The sequence below is a fragment of the Lepisosteus platostomus genome, chromosome 2, assembly GCF_059453375.1.
Source record: "Lepisosteus platostomus isolate fLepPlt1 chromosome 2, fLepPlt1.hap1, whole genome shotgun sequence".
In the NCBI taxonomy this organism is placed as follows: domain Eukaryota; kingdom Metazoa; phylum Chordata; class Actinopteri; order Semionotiformes; family Lepisosteidae; genus Lepisosteus; species Lepisosteus platostomus.
The window spans coordinates 18,261,648-18,276,674 of record NC_142612.1 but is presented as its reverse complement, the minus strand read 5'-3'; the positions used below and the strand labels follow the sequence as shown (position 1 = coordinate 18,276,674).

The 15,027-nt window shown below is 37.8% G+C and overlaps 1 protein-coding gene across 3 annotated transcripts in view; it reads left to right on the top strand.

Annotated features, from left to right (window-relative positions):
* Positions 1 to 15,027, top strand: part of vwa8 (von Willebrand factor A domain containing 8) — a 117,503-nt gene that overhangs the window by 26,900 nt on the left and 75,576 nt on the right. For all 3 annotated transcript variants that reach the window (XM_088602402.1, XM_088602394.1, XM_088602412.1), the window contains 5 exons: positions 5,467 to 5,635; positions 7,184 to 7,261; positions 8,167 to 8,282; positions 9,069 to 9,175; positions 11,090 to 11,196. In XM_088602402.1, coding sequence (XP_088458528.1) covers positions 5,467 to 5,635; positions 7,184 to 7,261; positions 8,167 to 8,282; positions 9,069 to 9,175; positions 11,090 to 11,196 — 577 coding nt within the window. The remainder of the gene's footprint in view (positions 1 to 5,466; positions 5,636 to 7,183; positions 7,262 to 8,166; positions 8,283 to 9,068; positions 9,176 to 11,089; positions 11,197 to 15,027) is intronic.

Here is a 15,027-nt window from a genome sequence, read left to right as displayed (position 1 = left end):
CTGTATATTTCTAGGTTAATAAACACAAGAAGAATTACTTGATTTTTAGTAGTTGCTTTTTTGTAACACGTCACCATGTTTATATCAATGTACTTTCTTATGGTTTTTACAGCTCTAAGTATTATCATTAAAGCAAAATATTTATACAGTGAAGCAAAAAAAATGTAAAGAACCAAGGTGACATTTTACATTTTCCAAGTTGTAAAACCCTCAGAAGCTACATAGCAACTCAGGAATGGGACTGGCTGTGTTGTGCACTCAGTGCCATACTGTAAAAGAATTGTCATGCTTTTCCTTATTATATTACATTCCAGGTTGGTAGATGCTCTGTATTAACAATGAAAGCCTGTTTACTTCAAAAACATTTATTATGGAGGGCTCTTGTTTTGTTTTTCTTTATATTAGCTTAAAATATAAACTATTCTGGCACATTCGAGCACAATGAACCTGTATTTACAGTACGTCTACCACTGGTAATAAGGAAGCTAATATAGAAGGATCCCTGGAGAAATCTCTAGAATGCACTGTGAGTGAGGTGATCGCAAAATAGATTTGGCTCTGTCATCATCAAGGATTTTGTTTTCTGAGATTGTTACATATTCTGTCACAAAGGAACTTGTTTGCCCTTACTATGCAGTTAAGAACAGCTCAGCCCTTTCACTGGAAGGTGAGAAATGGTGAACTTTTTCAGACATTAATTGGTGTTAGTCAAGTGGGAACATCTGAGTGTTGCTGCCTGCCTGATACTCATTATCACATTTATTTTTATTTTGTTAGATAAGCCACTTGATAAAATGTAGAGAAACCTGGTGAAACAGAAGCTATACGGACATAAAAAAGTCTAGTTATTTTTGTGAATATGTAAATACCCTTTAATCAGTTAATCCCAAGATGTACAGTATGCAGCTGGCCATCCATTTGCAGTGTGCTTTACCAGTTGTGGGTTTACAGCAGGGATTTACAGCAAGATGTATCTATTTAGTAGAAATAAATCACTTTCCTACATTATTAGGATAGGATGTTTAGGATATTCTTCTCCATTTCCATGAGCAAGGTTTTTATAAATCTGTGAGTACAGTGATGATTGGTGTATCGAATGCAGTATAGTGTATATACTTTTTTCATTTCATTTACCATTAAAGTTCAGTGTTGTTTATTGAACAAGACGATACTCTTGGTTTTGGAAAGGAAAGTGTCTAGTGGAGCGTCAGAATGAAGTAAAACAAAACAGTAAATCATATTGTAACTTTCCGTTCCCCCTTCCCAAGGAGTTATGGACTGTGCCGTTGGCCTCTGACCTTGAGCGGCAGGTTCCACTCCCCCACTATACTATATATAAGGGGGGCCACCCTTAGTGTTCACCCTCTTTCACCACATGGCGAACTAGGGGAAACTGTACTCTTCCTTTTTTCTCCTCCTGCAGTTTCTCTTGCTCTCTCCTCATCTCCTCTTGGTGAATGGCACCTGCCTCTGTAACCAAGAAGGGCAATAAACCCCTGTCTTTGTCAGCCTGCGATCCCATTCTCTGTCGAACCAGGCTGAGGCTGAATCGCCATGACATTTGTCTTGATAAATGACAAAACGATTCACTAATGCAGAAAGATTCTCCAGCTTGTCCACTGGGGTGTTTGAGTGGACAAAAACAATATGTGGAAAGAAGCTTCTTTTCCTTCCCTTGAAGGAGGTCACTTAACCTACGTATCTATAAAAGATAGTACATAACGGTGTCCCTGCATTTTGACAGAACCTTCTTCAGAGTTCTGAAACCAATGTGTTATAAAAGAAGTGCTTAGTTGAGCAGGACCTTGAGTTATCCAAAGAAATTTTGTTATATTGAGTTTTTTAGAAGGTTCCATTCATTGGTTGCATCATTTTGAAACAAAATATACATAATTATATACGTAGAAAGACACCTTAATTTTGTCTTGACACCACGTTTTAAGCTGATTGAGTGTCCATTGATGTAAATATAATGGGAAATAAAGCACCCATAAAGGATTCATATTGCATTGAAAGAGAAAAGCATTTAATAAAAAAATATTTTTTCCATAAGTAAAATTACTGAAAGTGTTATTAACACAAAAGCTGCAAGACATATACATTACCCACTGTTGAATATATAAAACACTTTTTCTAGGAGGTCCTGCTCATTGATTGATTGTAGATTACAGTTGTGCACTATTTTGTCAAATTGGGTTATATTACATTGCAGTATACTTGACCTGTTTGTTTGTTCTAGGTCATTGATATATTTCTACAAACCTCTGGCGTATACAACACGGTTGGAAAATGTATTATGATTTAAATGTATAATTTCAAGATGTGAGTACTTTACAGTATACAGTATAGTATATACAAGTGTACAAATGTACCATAAATATATCACAGAAGTACCACAACATTTACTGTTGGTTACTGAACACGAATGAAATGAACGAGAAAGGAATACTGTAGCAGAGCCTAGTGTATTGTAAATCAGTTTCCTGGGGGTAATGTGTTAGAGGAGGAATGTCTGGAGCCCAGAAAACCCACTTCCTCCTACCCTGTGCTCAAGAAGACTTCAAGATATTTAATGTTCATAGCAGTAATGTGTTACTTTGACATAAAGCTGGGAGCCCAATAACTTTCTGACTTCTGACTTCACATTTTTCAAATATGCAAGAGGTAGTACTACAGTACTTAGAAAATTATTACATAAAATATATTACTGCTGCACTAAACAGGAATAATGTCATCACAGTTCAACCTTCCCTTTCAAACCCTGCTTTGCGTGTTGCTGACTGCATGAAAACATTCCTTGTCATCTCTGGTTTCCTGTTTTTTCTTCTCAAGTAAAAATGTGTTTCTTGTCTCTTCAAGTGTCTACTTAGTGGGTCTCTGTAACTGTTTTTCCTAACATTCCACTGAAACAGGCTTCTTAAAACAAGACATTTTTCAAGGCCTTCAAATAGTACAGTTACCTCCCTTTAATCTGTAGGTCACATGAGCAGCACAGTTACTTTCTATTTTTCAGTACAGACTGTAATGGGCCTGTGATTATTAAGGGTTTCCTAAAGTCTAACTTGTTTGTATATTAATGTGACATTTGAAACCTATGCCCTTAAAACTGCACTTCTAAATTATTTCAGGAAGTGTCCGTTTTTTAGTGACAGTGTCAGTGGTAGATCAGGGTTGCTAGGCGACAGTAGATCCATTGTGCCTCACTGTAAACACCCTTGGAAATATCCCTGACAGTTCAGGGTTGTGGTAGTGGGTGGTTATGTTATCTGTCAAGGGATGTTCCTACATATTACATGCCGAGTCCAGCCTTAATAAAAATAGAAAATGCTGTCTGGAAAGATTAAGTGAAAATGGGTCTACTGGGCATGTCATTGTCATTTGATTACAGTGAATATGTTGGCAAAGGTCAGAAGGGCCAGAGTGACTGACATCAGAATGTAAAATTCATTTTGACAGTTTAACGAACTTCAAGTGTGTCAGGTTTTTATTACAATCTGGACACAGCTTTTTTAAAAGTGCCATGTGAATCCTTCAGTCTTGACATCTACAGACTGGTAGTGTATAGTTTTGGGTCAGTACAAATTCACAGGATACTTGTACACACTGTTAGAAATGTAAAAAATAAAAAGGAAAGATATACATACATTCAGGGATATGTAAATAAAAAAAACTTCCTGTGAGATTTTGTATATATCTGGTTCTTTTATGCTTCTCTGAGTTGTAGAGTTAAAAGGAGTTACAAGAAGAGTAATTATTGCCCTTCTTCTCTAAATTCTATCTGTATATTCGTTCATTTTGGTGTGTGTCCAGCCCAGTTTCTACTTACTGTCTCCCAACGTGACTAATAATGTCACGTGCTCTTGTTTGTGCTCGTATCTCACTCATTTCATTTTCTGTGTCTTCTTGTTATTCCAAACATGATTCCAAGCCTCTCTGGCTCATCTGTAATTTTGGTGTTGTTTCTGCTTTCAGGGTAATCAAAATGATGATTAAACGTTGGAATGAAAATCCTAATTTGTCTATTTGGTGAATGTTAAATGCTTAGCTGGGAATATTTAGTTGGACGTTCAACCTAGAAACTGTGTTTTTTTAATTAATGTGCCCTACTGGTGGTGTGTTTACAAAAGCAATTCAAATATTTGTAAAGCGTGAAAACAATCACACATTACACTTTTGGCAGGACTAATGTGGAAACATTTTGGAGTATAAATTCAAGCATGTGAAGTGTTTATTATATTACTGTAAGCATGCTGATAGTATAAAAACCATTATAGTGTTGCAGAGATTTTCTACTTTGACACTCTGTCTCATCATCACATTGTATTTTTATAGATGTATTAATATATTGTTAACATATTCCAAGTTTCTTGTGGACATCAACAAGTCTTTACTGAAGCTTAGTTCATCTTTGCTGCATGTCTGCATTTTCATCAAACAGATGGGCAACTTAGAGACAGTTCAGTCATTTTGCATGAGTAGGCCTCTGGGCTGCGTTCTGGCTAGGGGTGGACAATCGTGGTCCTTGAAGACCCCCTCATTCTAGCTGAGCTCGTTATCGGTTTAATGCGAGCATATTTACCAGTTTCTCCCAGAGTCTTGGGTACTGCTGGATTGAGGGAATGTAGAAAATTGACAGACACTGGCGGCCCTCCAGAATTAGGATTGCCCTCCTCTTGTATGGAGCTTTTTCCCTTTTATGAAAACACATGATCTGAAACAACACCCATTTGTTTTTTGGGATTATTTTGAATGAAAAGCACTATGCAAAAGCGGTTAATGATAATCATTATTACCTAGGCCAGTAAATGGAGATACTAGTGATACTAATGCAAATAATTCTCATAATAAACTCTAGAAGATGGAAGGGCTCCTGTAACTCTATGGAACTTGGTTATATATTAATAAAAATCATATCTCTTGTCACTGCATGAAAATATTGGGTTGTTAAAGAACTCTGCTGTATGTTAAAACTGTATTTTTGCTGGGCCTCATGGCTGTTGTGTTCTAATTTAATTAACTGATGGGGAAAAAGATCTGTTTAAATGGAAAGTCAGGTTTTCCAGCTGCCCTGTTTAGGACATATTCCGCTTATCTCTCTTATTAAATTGGTTTTATTCACTTCCTGCAAGATGTTTTCCAATTCTAATCTTGAAAACCCATCCAATTGCAAACGGACATCAAGGCTGGCTTTTTCTTCCTGCTGTTCAGGCACTGAAAAGGTCAAGCTAAATCAAAGAAATGAACAAGTAGAAAGTGCCGTTGCAATGAAACTGTCAAAATCTTTTCAAAAGAAAAACAGCTGCTGTGGGATTTTAAGATGTTAAGAGTTGTTCCTTTTATTTTTCTTCCTAAGCCTCTTCACTAAACTGGTAGTCAAGTGCACAGCATGGTTTGCATATAGCAAGTGCTGTGTCTTTGTCTGGATGTAATTTCCTGTGCTTGTGACTCTCGCCTGTTATTTGTCAGGTCTGTCTTTCCCATCCACCCCTCCTTCCGGATAGTGGCCCTGGCAGAGCCACCGGTAGTGGGCAGTGCCTCCCAGCAGTGGCTGGGTCCGGAGCTTCTGACCATGTTCTTGTTCCACCACGTCCAGCCCCTGGCCATGGCAGAAGAAGGGGAGGTCCTCAGAGGAATGGTGAGTGGCACCGTGCGACAGTGACTGCGCAGCACCTTGCTGTGGGGTCACCCCAGACAGACGCAAGGTGCACACTCAGTCACTCTGGCCTCCTGGCCTTCTAGCACCCCTACTCTTTTCAGAGACGCGCCCTGCAATTTTAATGACCACAGAGAGTTAGGACCTTGGTTTTACGTCTCATCCGAGGGATGGCACCTTTTTTTACAGGATAGTGTCTCCATCACTATACCAGGGCATTAGGACCCACACAGACCACAGGGTGAGCGCCCCCTGCTGGCCCCACTAACACCTCTCCCAGCAGCAACCTTAGTTTTTCCCAGGAGGTCTCTCATCCAGGTACTGGCCAGGCTCACATCTGCTTAGCTTTAGTGGGTCGTTAGTGGGTTCAGTGGGCTGTCGGTCTACTAGTTAATGTTTGATCCCTGTTCGTGTGTTCAGAGTTTGAAAAAGAGAGGAAAATGTGCTGAAATGATGGAAGTAAAAGAAGCTGTGACTTGGTAGCTTGCAACCTGATGCAGTTACAGAGCCAACTCCAAAAGAGACAGTCTGAATCTGAAGACTTCAGCCACTTCAAGCACTTATCATGGTTTTTTCTGTGATTCCACTGAAAAGCATGCTTCTCAATTCTCTAACCATACAAGAATGGATAGCTCCAAGTCTGCCTGATTTTGTAGAGTCCAGTCAGTGTATGGGATTAATAAACATGCTAAGGAAAAATGCAGTTTCAAAGGCCAAATAAATACACTGAGATACCTGTAATCTTTATTGCTATCCGTAGCAATAAAATGATTCCACTTTGGGTTTGTAAATCTTCTGGCAGATTTATAAAGTATGATGCAAATACTAAACACCTTCCTTGCTTTAAAAGAGTTCGTGGTGAGTGGGATAGTAAACACCTTTTTTCCATTTTAAATTTTATTGAAATATCTGGAACAGATGTCCAACTCTAGTCAAAATATCTGGCTAGTCTAGTTTAGAGTACTTCCTTTTAATTTGCATTATCATCACTGACTATCAGACAGCACAGCTGTCCTTGGGCTGAAGGAAAAATCTGGATGTGATGGAATCCTTCCTTGCAGCTGACCAGTAACCTATGGTCATGGGGGTAATTGTGAACAGTGCACCTGAACACGCTCTTGTGATTTTGAGCATTGATGGGTATTGATAACGAAGAGCTTGTGATGAAACGTTTTACAGGTTCGGTCAATCAAGCTGCCTTGTGGCCTTTATTGTGTAAAAATAGGTGACAGCCTAAGACTGGTCACTTTTCACAGTTAAAAATTAATTATTAGTTCTTTGTCACTACAGCAGATGTTGGGTTCTATTAATCAAAGCTGGATACAATCGTGCTTTGATTAAAAGCCCTTGTGATGGTTGTGGTCGTTCTGTTATTATTTTCTTATAAAAAGGTTTGCAATCCCTGAGAATAAGACCAGCAGTTTAGAGGCAGTCATGCTTCTTGTGTCACACTCTCATTTCATAACACAAAGACCAGCCCTACAGCTTAGCAAAACGATATCATAGAGAGCATTGGAATTGTTTTTTCAGACACCAAATGTTCCAAAGGAGGCTGTGGAGCAACTGCTTCATTTCACCCACAGACTTCGGCAAACAAATGACCCCACGGTGAGTTTCATTACAGCAGCTTTTTCAGTTTCATGTGCTCTGATTTTACTGGTTGCATTGTATAAATATAATCTGCACAGTCTGTTTCAAATTAACAGATGTAGAAATGTAATGTACTCTGTGCAGTTGTTCATACAAAGACCTATGAGTGCCAAAGCAAAAAAAAACAGAACTCTAAAGTAGTGCAGAGGTGAGAAGAGTGTGTAGACTGTATGGGGTGTCAATTGTAAGACTAGTATCCCATGACTCCTTTTCATGTCATCAAACAAGAGGTCAGTTAACATCTTCTTTTAATGTAGTTTTAGTTCAGACAAAGTAGGTCTTACAATATATGGCACTATATAACTTATACATGCTAAGCTGCAGAAGCCTTTGTTAATATTGACAATTTTGTTTTATTCTCTTGAACTATCTGCTTCTGAGTTTGAATCTGAAAAGCTGAATGATAAAAATGCCCTTGTCCTCCTGACCAATACATATATGTCTTTGCAAATAGTTAAATGCATAATGTTGCATGTGTTGGCGAAATGAGAATACTTAAAGTGCCAAAGAAATAAATCGAAATGCTGGTACCTTGTGTTTCTATTTGGCAGTTTAATGTTTTAAATATAATATTTTATTAAAAATATAATACTTTAAATGTTTAAACTGTTGTGTCAAATTAAAGAAAGGAAGAATGCCTTTGGCTGGATGATTACTTCCCAGTCTATTTGTTGAGCTCTATTTAACTTTGATCCAGGGCCCTAAAATCAGTTATTTAAAACATCTATATGAAATATGAGTTAAAGCCACAGTTACAGTATATGATCTTATAATGGTTTTGGAATATTTTTAAAACAGATGTTTGTGTGTGAATCAAAGAAACAGATTTTTATAGCTCTTAATTTTTTCAATTTCTATTGCAGGCACAGTCATTAGCCTCATCTTTATCAACAAGACAGTTGCTGAGAATCTGTCGCCGCCTGTCTCAATATCCAGAAGAGAGCATTTCTCACTCTATAAATAAAGCGTGCCTCTCCAGGTATTAACACATCTGCAGAGATGCATGCTGGGCTCTATAATGGAACATGTGGATTATTAATATTGTGGCACTGGAGCCACCTAATCTGCGGTTCCAGTCTCAGTTTTACCATGATGATCATCAGAATAGTCTTCAGTGGTTGTGTAGGTAACAAATCAGCAGTGTATAGGTAGAAAGAACATGTTCAGACACTTTTAAAAAACAGTATGTCTTTTACTGAGTCTTTTAAAAAGAGACCATTTTTAAATGGATTTTGAAGACAGAGATGGGAAAACTGGTACAGTCTAATTAGAGCATTCCACAGTTGAACCACAATAGAAAGCTTTATTGCCCAATATACAGGTTGGGATTTTGATATGGGGACTCACAGCAAGTCACATTGTAAAACGCAGAGCTGTTGAGATGTATTGAAAGGATCTTAATTGTTAAGTCCTTTTAAGGTCAGCAGAAGGATGTTGAAGTCAATTGGCTTACGCACAATCTGTACAGCATTGATCATGTACTGTGTGGAGGGGAGTCTGACCTGAATAACACAAAGCACATATAGCTTTAAGAAATGCATTATCTAATGATGTTATGTCACAACCAAACGCTTACAGAATAAATCTTACATTATTCTTTATGTTTTTCTTGGATCGGCAGTTGTGTTTCATAATGCAAAAATTTGTGGATATCACCCTGCGAAGGTTAGGTGGATCCTAATGTGTGAGGGGATAGCATCTGTTAACACACCATAGCTGTAGGAATCATGATTGTACTGCTTGTTTTGTTTTTGGTGTTTTACAGATTCCTTCCAACCCTGGCAAGATCTGCACTACAAAAGAACTTGGTAACCTGTGGAATTGAGGACAGCTCAGAAAAGCTGTCAAAGCATGAACATGAGGATGCTAGTTGTAAGCCCGTTATACATTTTAGTCAGACTTTTAATTTAAAGGCTGAATAATAATTTTATTATACATTATCTTTTCAATTTAGCAATGATGATCTATTTCCAGGTAAATAAACTCTTTATTGATCATCGACACAGGGAGTTTACAGCAGAAAACAACAACAGAAGGTTGTTTATATGAATACTGTAGAACAGTGGTTCTCAAACTTTTTGGACCAACTACCACCCCTAATCCAACCAAAGCATCCAAGTACCACCTACAAGTCATCTTCTCATAGGAACCCCAGATATTCTCAATGACCAACATGAGCGCACGTGCACACACACTCACACATACATATAATAAATATTATAATAATAAACTTTATTTGATATAGCGCCTTTAAAGGTGGCTTCTCAAAGCCTGTTTAGTTGAGCAAAGCAGATGTGAATTAATTTTTTGAGCTTTGATACAATTCACAACAGAGTCTAACATATAGTAAATCGTCAGGCATTTTCTTGATGGCAAAGGTCTCGCGGTGGATGTTGTAATGCGTACATTAATTTCTGGAGCAACCTCTCTAATTCGTGCAACTACACCGTTATGTCGGCATTATCATTGCTCTAGCACCGTCTGTACAAACTCCCACACATTTTATCCAGTCGATGCCATTCTCTTCGATAAATTCATTCAGAAGCTGAAATATGTGATCTCCTGTAGTTCCTGTTGGTAGCGGTTTAAAGAACAGAAAGTCCTCATCGGACATGCCCTTAAACTCGTATCTAACGTAAACGAGCAAATTGGTCAAATCCACTACAGACTCATCTAATTGCAGTGAAAAACATCTGCTCATCTTAACGCGCTCTATCAGTGTACTTTTGATATAATCCTTCATTTCAATAATTCTATGAATGACTATCTTTCAGGGGGAGGGGGGCAGCAGGTCGAGCTGTTTAGCAGCTTTTTCTCTACACATAATACGTGTCAGCTCTTTTGCCAACGGTAAATAAGGTTCTTCAAAAATAGTGTAGCTTACCTGCTTTAGCAATCCGCAAGCTTGCATTTTTCCGCGTTTCCGTTATTTCCGTATTTATTTAAATATTTTTATTTCATGCGCATGGGAGCGAAACACAGAAACGCTCGGTGTATTTTTCTCGAATCAGAACAGTTCTTAAATATTTTTCCGTTATCACGCTTTCGTGTGCTCACAAGATTACCTGCGTTCGTAGCACGTATTTCTATGCATTCCTGTGTTTACAACGTTGGCATTGTTGCAAAATCACGCACATTCTCCTTTCTCCCTATTTGCTGGAGATACAGTAGCTTTTTTTTAAATACAATTGGTCACTTGCATCTGTAGCACGCATTCCTATAGAGTGGTATAGAATTACAGAGTATCTCTTGTGTCCACTGAAGTATTAGCGCGCACTGTATTGTAGTACGTAGGCTGCGTATTCGACACGTATTAAAATACAAAATATGAAAACCCGTCCCGATTTTTCAACGCACATGACACAGTTCCAGGGACATTTGGCGTACCACCTGGCGGCACTCCACGTACCACTGCAGGTACGCGTACCACAGTTTGAGAACCACTGCTGTAGAAGATCTTTTATCACAACAGTGTTAAACCCCGAAAAACATTTTTTTAAATTATTTTGCATATTGGTAAGACTGCTCTCATTCCAATTTCCTACACAAATAAGTCTGTTGTAGTCTGTTGCTGTTTTTGGTGTTCTGTGTCTCACAGCTTATTCTACCACAGAGCAGAGAACCCAGGCTGTGTTTAAAGTAAACGTGTTAGATGTCTCTCACAGAGGTGCTATTGGTTTAACTGGTGATTTGTTTCTGCAAAGGTCTGAAGTTCAGCCTTGCATTATGGCTGGGCTTTGCTTTTCAACACCTTTAATGTAATTCCTTCTGGGAATGCAATTGTAGGTGAAATAAAAGGTGGCACACTGAGGATTGGAAGGGTCTCTGTTCCTGTCTATAATCCAGATGAGAAGATGAAGGTCCCTGATGTCCTCTTCTATGAAAACACTCAGGTAATTCCATTAGCGGCCCTTTCTTTAATCGCAGAGGTATTATGTGCTGCTTGTGGTCCTCCGGTTCAATTCTTGAAAGTGAAGATTGCTTTTGAAGCTTTTTAATAGACTAAAGAGATAGCATCACAGCCAGGGAATAATTTTAATCTTTTCACCAAGTCTGGGTGTTTAGTTCTGTGAGGGTTAGATCACCCCTCCAACTCCTTTTTAGTTTGTGGCGGCAAAACTGTACATACCCATTAAATCATTCACTAAGAATAGCCCAGAATAGCTTCGTAGTCAAGCACTGTATTCAAAATCATATTTCATTATTAGGGATTTGGATTTCCTGTTGATTGAACAATTTCAATTGAAATACTAAGCCTCTTATTGGAATCTCCTAATCAAAATAGAATCAAGCTAGATTTGTTCAGTCCAGTGCCCCACAACTTAACCTATGAAGTGATTCCTTTCCTGCAATGGTCTTTGTAATTCCTATTATCACAGTTAATCCTTCTTAAAATGGATGTGCACTGAGATTCTTGCAGTACCTTATGGAAGCAGAAGCATTGAAATTCTGGCAATCTGCGTATTTGTGTAAGTGTGATTGCAGGAATTCTCTCTTTCCTTGGTAAAGTTAGTGAGTGTAAGTTTCTGGGCTGTAGTCTATTTTTCTTAAGGGTCTATGTTCCCTGGAATGAAACACTTGATAATTCCTGTGGTGTTGAGTTAAATTCAATTACAGTATTCAAGCAAGGTGTGTGGTATATACTGCAAGACATATCTATGTACTTTAGTGCAAAGACATACTACAGTATATACTTTACTACTTTGAATGTGCATGGATTATACATTGCAGTTAGAATATTATGAAATGCTTTGAGAGCAGCTGAGTTGTCATTGCAGTATTTTTTAAAGATTTGCCCACTTGTGTTCTTTTTATATTTTTGTCCCTTTTACCTTGCTAGGAATAATATATTGAAGAAATTGTATTTTTTACTGTTTGACAGAGGTGGCCATTATCAGTCAGGCGAGGTCTGAGACTTTGTGGCAGTTCATCTGGAGAAAGTGTGTTTAAGGAACAATTTGCTCATTGCTCATTAATGATAATGTTTAACACTCTGTTTGTGGCAATTTTAGCTGACATGTAAGCAGGGACACTCTTCTGTTTACATTACTGGTTCAACTAACTAATTAAAGACAATCGCTAAATATTTTCACTGACAACACAGTAGACAACACAGCTCAAATTTATCAATTTACATGAAATAGCTACAGTTATGTATGTGTTGAACAGAAACTGAATGAGAAACTACACATATTTTATGGCAATGTGTTTATTTTTTATCTTCAGTTTGATTGATGGAGTTTTCTTTTACCTACATCCCCTGTTAGACAGGTGGATGAGGTAGGTTTCCAATCCTATGTAAATCCAATCAAAGAAACAAAGGAGAAATCTGGAAATGATAAAACCAAGTAGAATTAAACTACAGTTAACTCCAAGCTCAGTCAAAGTGGCTGAATACCTGGGTTACAGTTTAGGTGAAAAGGTATAAGGTAAAGAACAGATTATTCTGTAGTGTCCATTGTAGGCTGGTGGCATTTAAGCAGTTGTGGAGAAACAAAAAAATGGGTTGAGTCTCACTTATACATACATATAATTATCCTTTAAATCTTTAACCTAAAACATGACCTTGCCAAACTTGAAAATTGGCTGTTGTACAGCTGCTGCTCAGACCTAAGATTTGTACAAATGATTTTCTGACACTGAGATCATGTGACTCCTTGCAGATATAGTACTGGTACAGAATAAGATGACTTAATAAGAGCGATGTTGACATTTCAGAAATACTCTGATTTTAATTTATACTCTGGTCGCATTTTATTACTAAGATGGAATGATATAGGGATACAATATGCATCCATAAATTGTGCAGTTTGGAGAGCACCGATAACGTAATTGAACATCTTCATGGGACAAGTGAACAGATAACCTTCCTTGAAGGTAAAGATAAAGAAGGTGATTGTACTCTGATGCATTGCTTTGGAGACGGCAAGTTCTCAGAATGCAGCTATAAAAATCAGAAGTGGAGCACTTTATGATTCTGTACACAGATAAATCTGGTATACTGTGTTATCTTGTAACTGTTAAGTTATATTTGAAATGAGATATATAGGTCAAGGTTTCTGGAGGAGTACTCTTGAGGATGAAGAAGAAAGTAGCGACCCAGATTTGACTCTTTCTGTCACTTCTTACTGCTGTTTTGCATCCAGGGGAACCTGAGAAGTCCTTGCATGCCCCACTTTCAGGTGACCTGGTTTCTTAAAGTAAAGAGCAGGAAGGAGCTGCAGTGCTCTTTGTGAGTGTTAATGAATGCGGAGAGAGACCTATAAAGGTTGCATTGGCTTTCTGTCACAAGCTGTACATTTCATTTCATGTATTACCTGCAGCATAAAAAAAAACATCTTTTGACATTTCTGTTAGAAAAAGTAAAGAAATGTTACGTGCAGATGAGAAAATTGGTGATGCCATCTCCTAACCCAACTAATCTCCCAAAAAATAGCAAGAACAATCCGGACAGCATCAAAGATGAGATAACCCCATCCATCCATTTTTGAATCACTTTATCTAGTACAGTGTTGCAGGGGACCCAGAGCCTATCCCTGCAAGCAATGGGCACAAGGCAGCATACACCCTAGATGGGATGCTGGTCCATCATAGAGGACACACACACTCACACAGACACACACACACTCACTCCAGGACCAGTTTTCTTGCTAGTACTGTATGTCTTTGGACTGTGGGAGGAAATCAGAACACCACATCTCACATCAATTGTGAAATGCTAGATTGAGAAATTATTATTATTATTAAATATGTAAAGAGTTAAGGGGACTTTTTTCTAGGTCAGTAATTGTTTGGTCAGGGAAAACGTTTTATAGTTGTCAGTTTCCTGTTAACCTTAGAATGATTCTTTTTACATTAGCCTTTCAAGCACCACCCAAATGCAGCTGTTTTTTTTGCTTGTAAGGTAATGTACTCTTTTTTGGTGTGCATTGGTAAATACATTAATGCTACATGATATTGAAGACCTCAGATATTGAAAATAAAGAGTAGTTGCAGGCATATTTCCATATTGCACCTGCTGGTTATTTTGGTTTAAAATAATTTCACATTTCATCATAATATGTAGCTTTGAAGTTTATACTTACACATTTTACTATGCAAAAGAAAAACTATCTTTGCCACGTGCTGGGGAAGGTCTCCAAACTCACCACCAAAGCTACTTCATTTAACAATACAGAGCTTTTTTGTTTGTTTAATGAATTTTCTTGTGAGATCTGGGTTTTCTTGTAGCAGTCTGGTGACATTTAAGTATGTGTTCAAATAATTGTTCCCATTGGTAGCCTTATCATAAGCTTGACCTGATTATTTACCGATACAGTGTAAGTAAGTATACAATATGTTAGTATGGCTGTAGTTTTTGTTATTTATTTCTCAATAAAGGTAATTAAATACAGTGCCTTGCGAAAGTATTCGGCCCCCTTGAACTTTTCAACCTTTTGCCACATTTCAGGCTTCAAACATAAAGATATAAATTTTTTATTTTATGTGAAGAATCACCAACAAGTGGGACACAATTGTGAAGTGGAACGAAATCTATTGGATTTTTGAAACTTTTTTAACTAATAAAAAAATGAAAAGTGGGGCGTGCAAAAGTATTCGGCCCCTTTACTTTCAGTGCAGCAAACTCACTCCAGAAGTTCAGCGAGGATCTCTGAATGATCCAATGTTGTCCTAAATGACTGATGGTGATAAAAAGAATCCACCTGTGTGTAATCAAGTCTCTG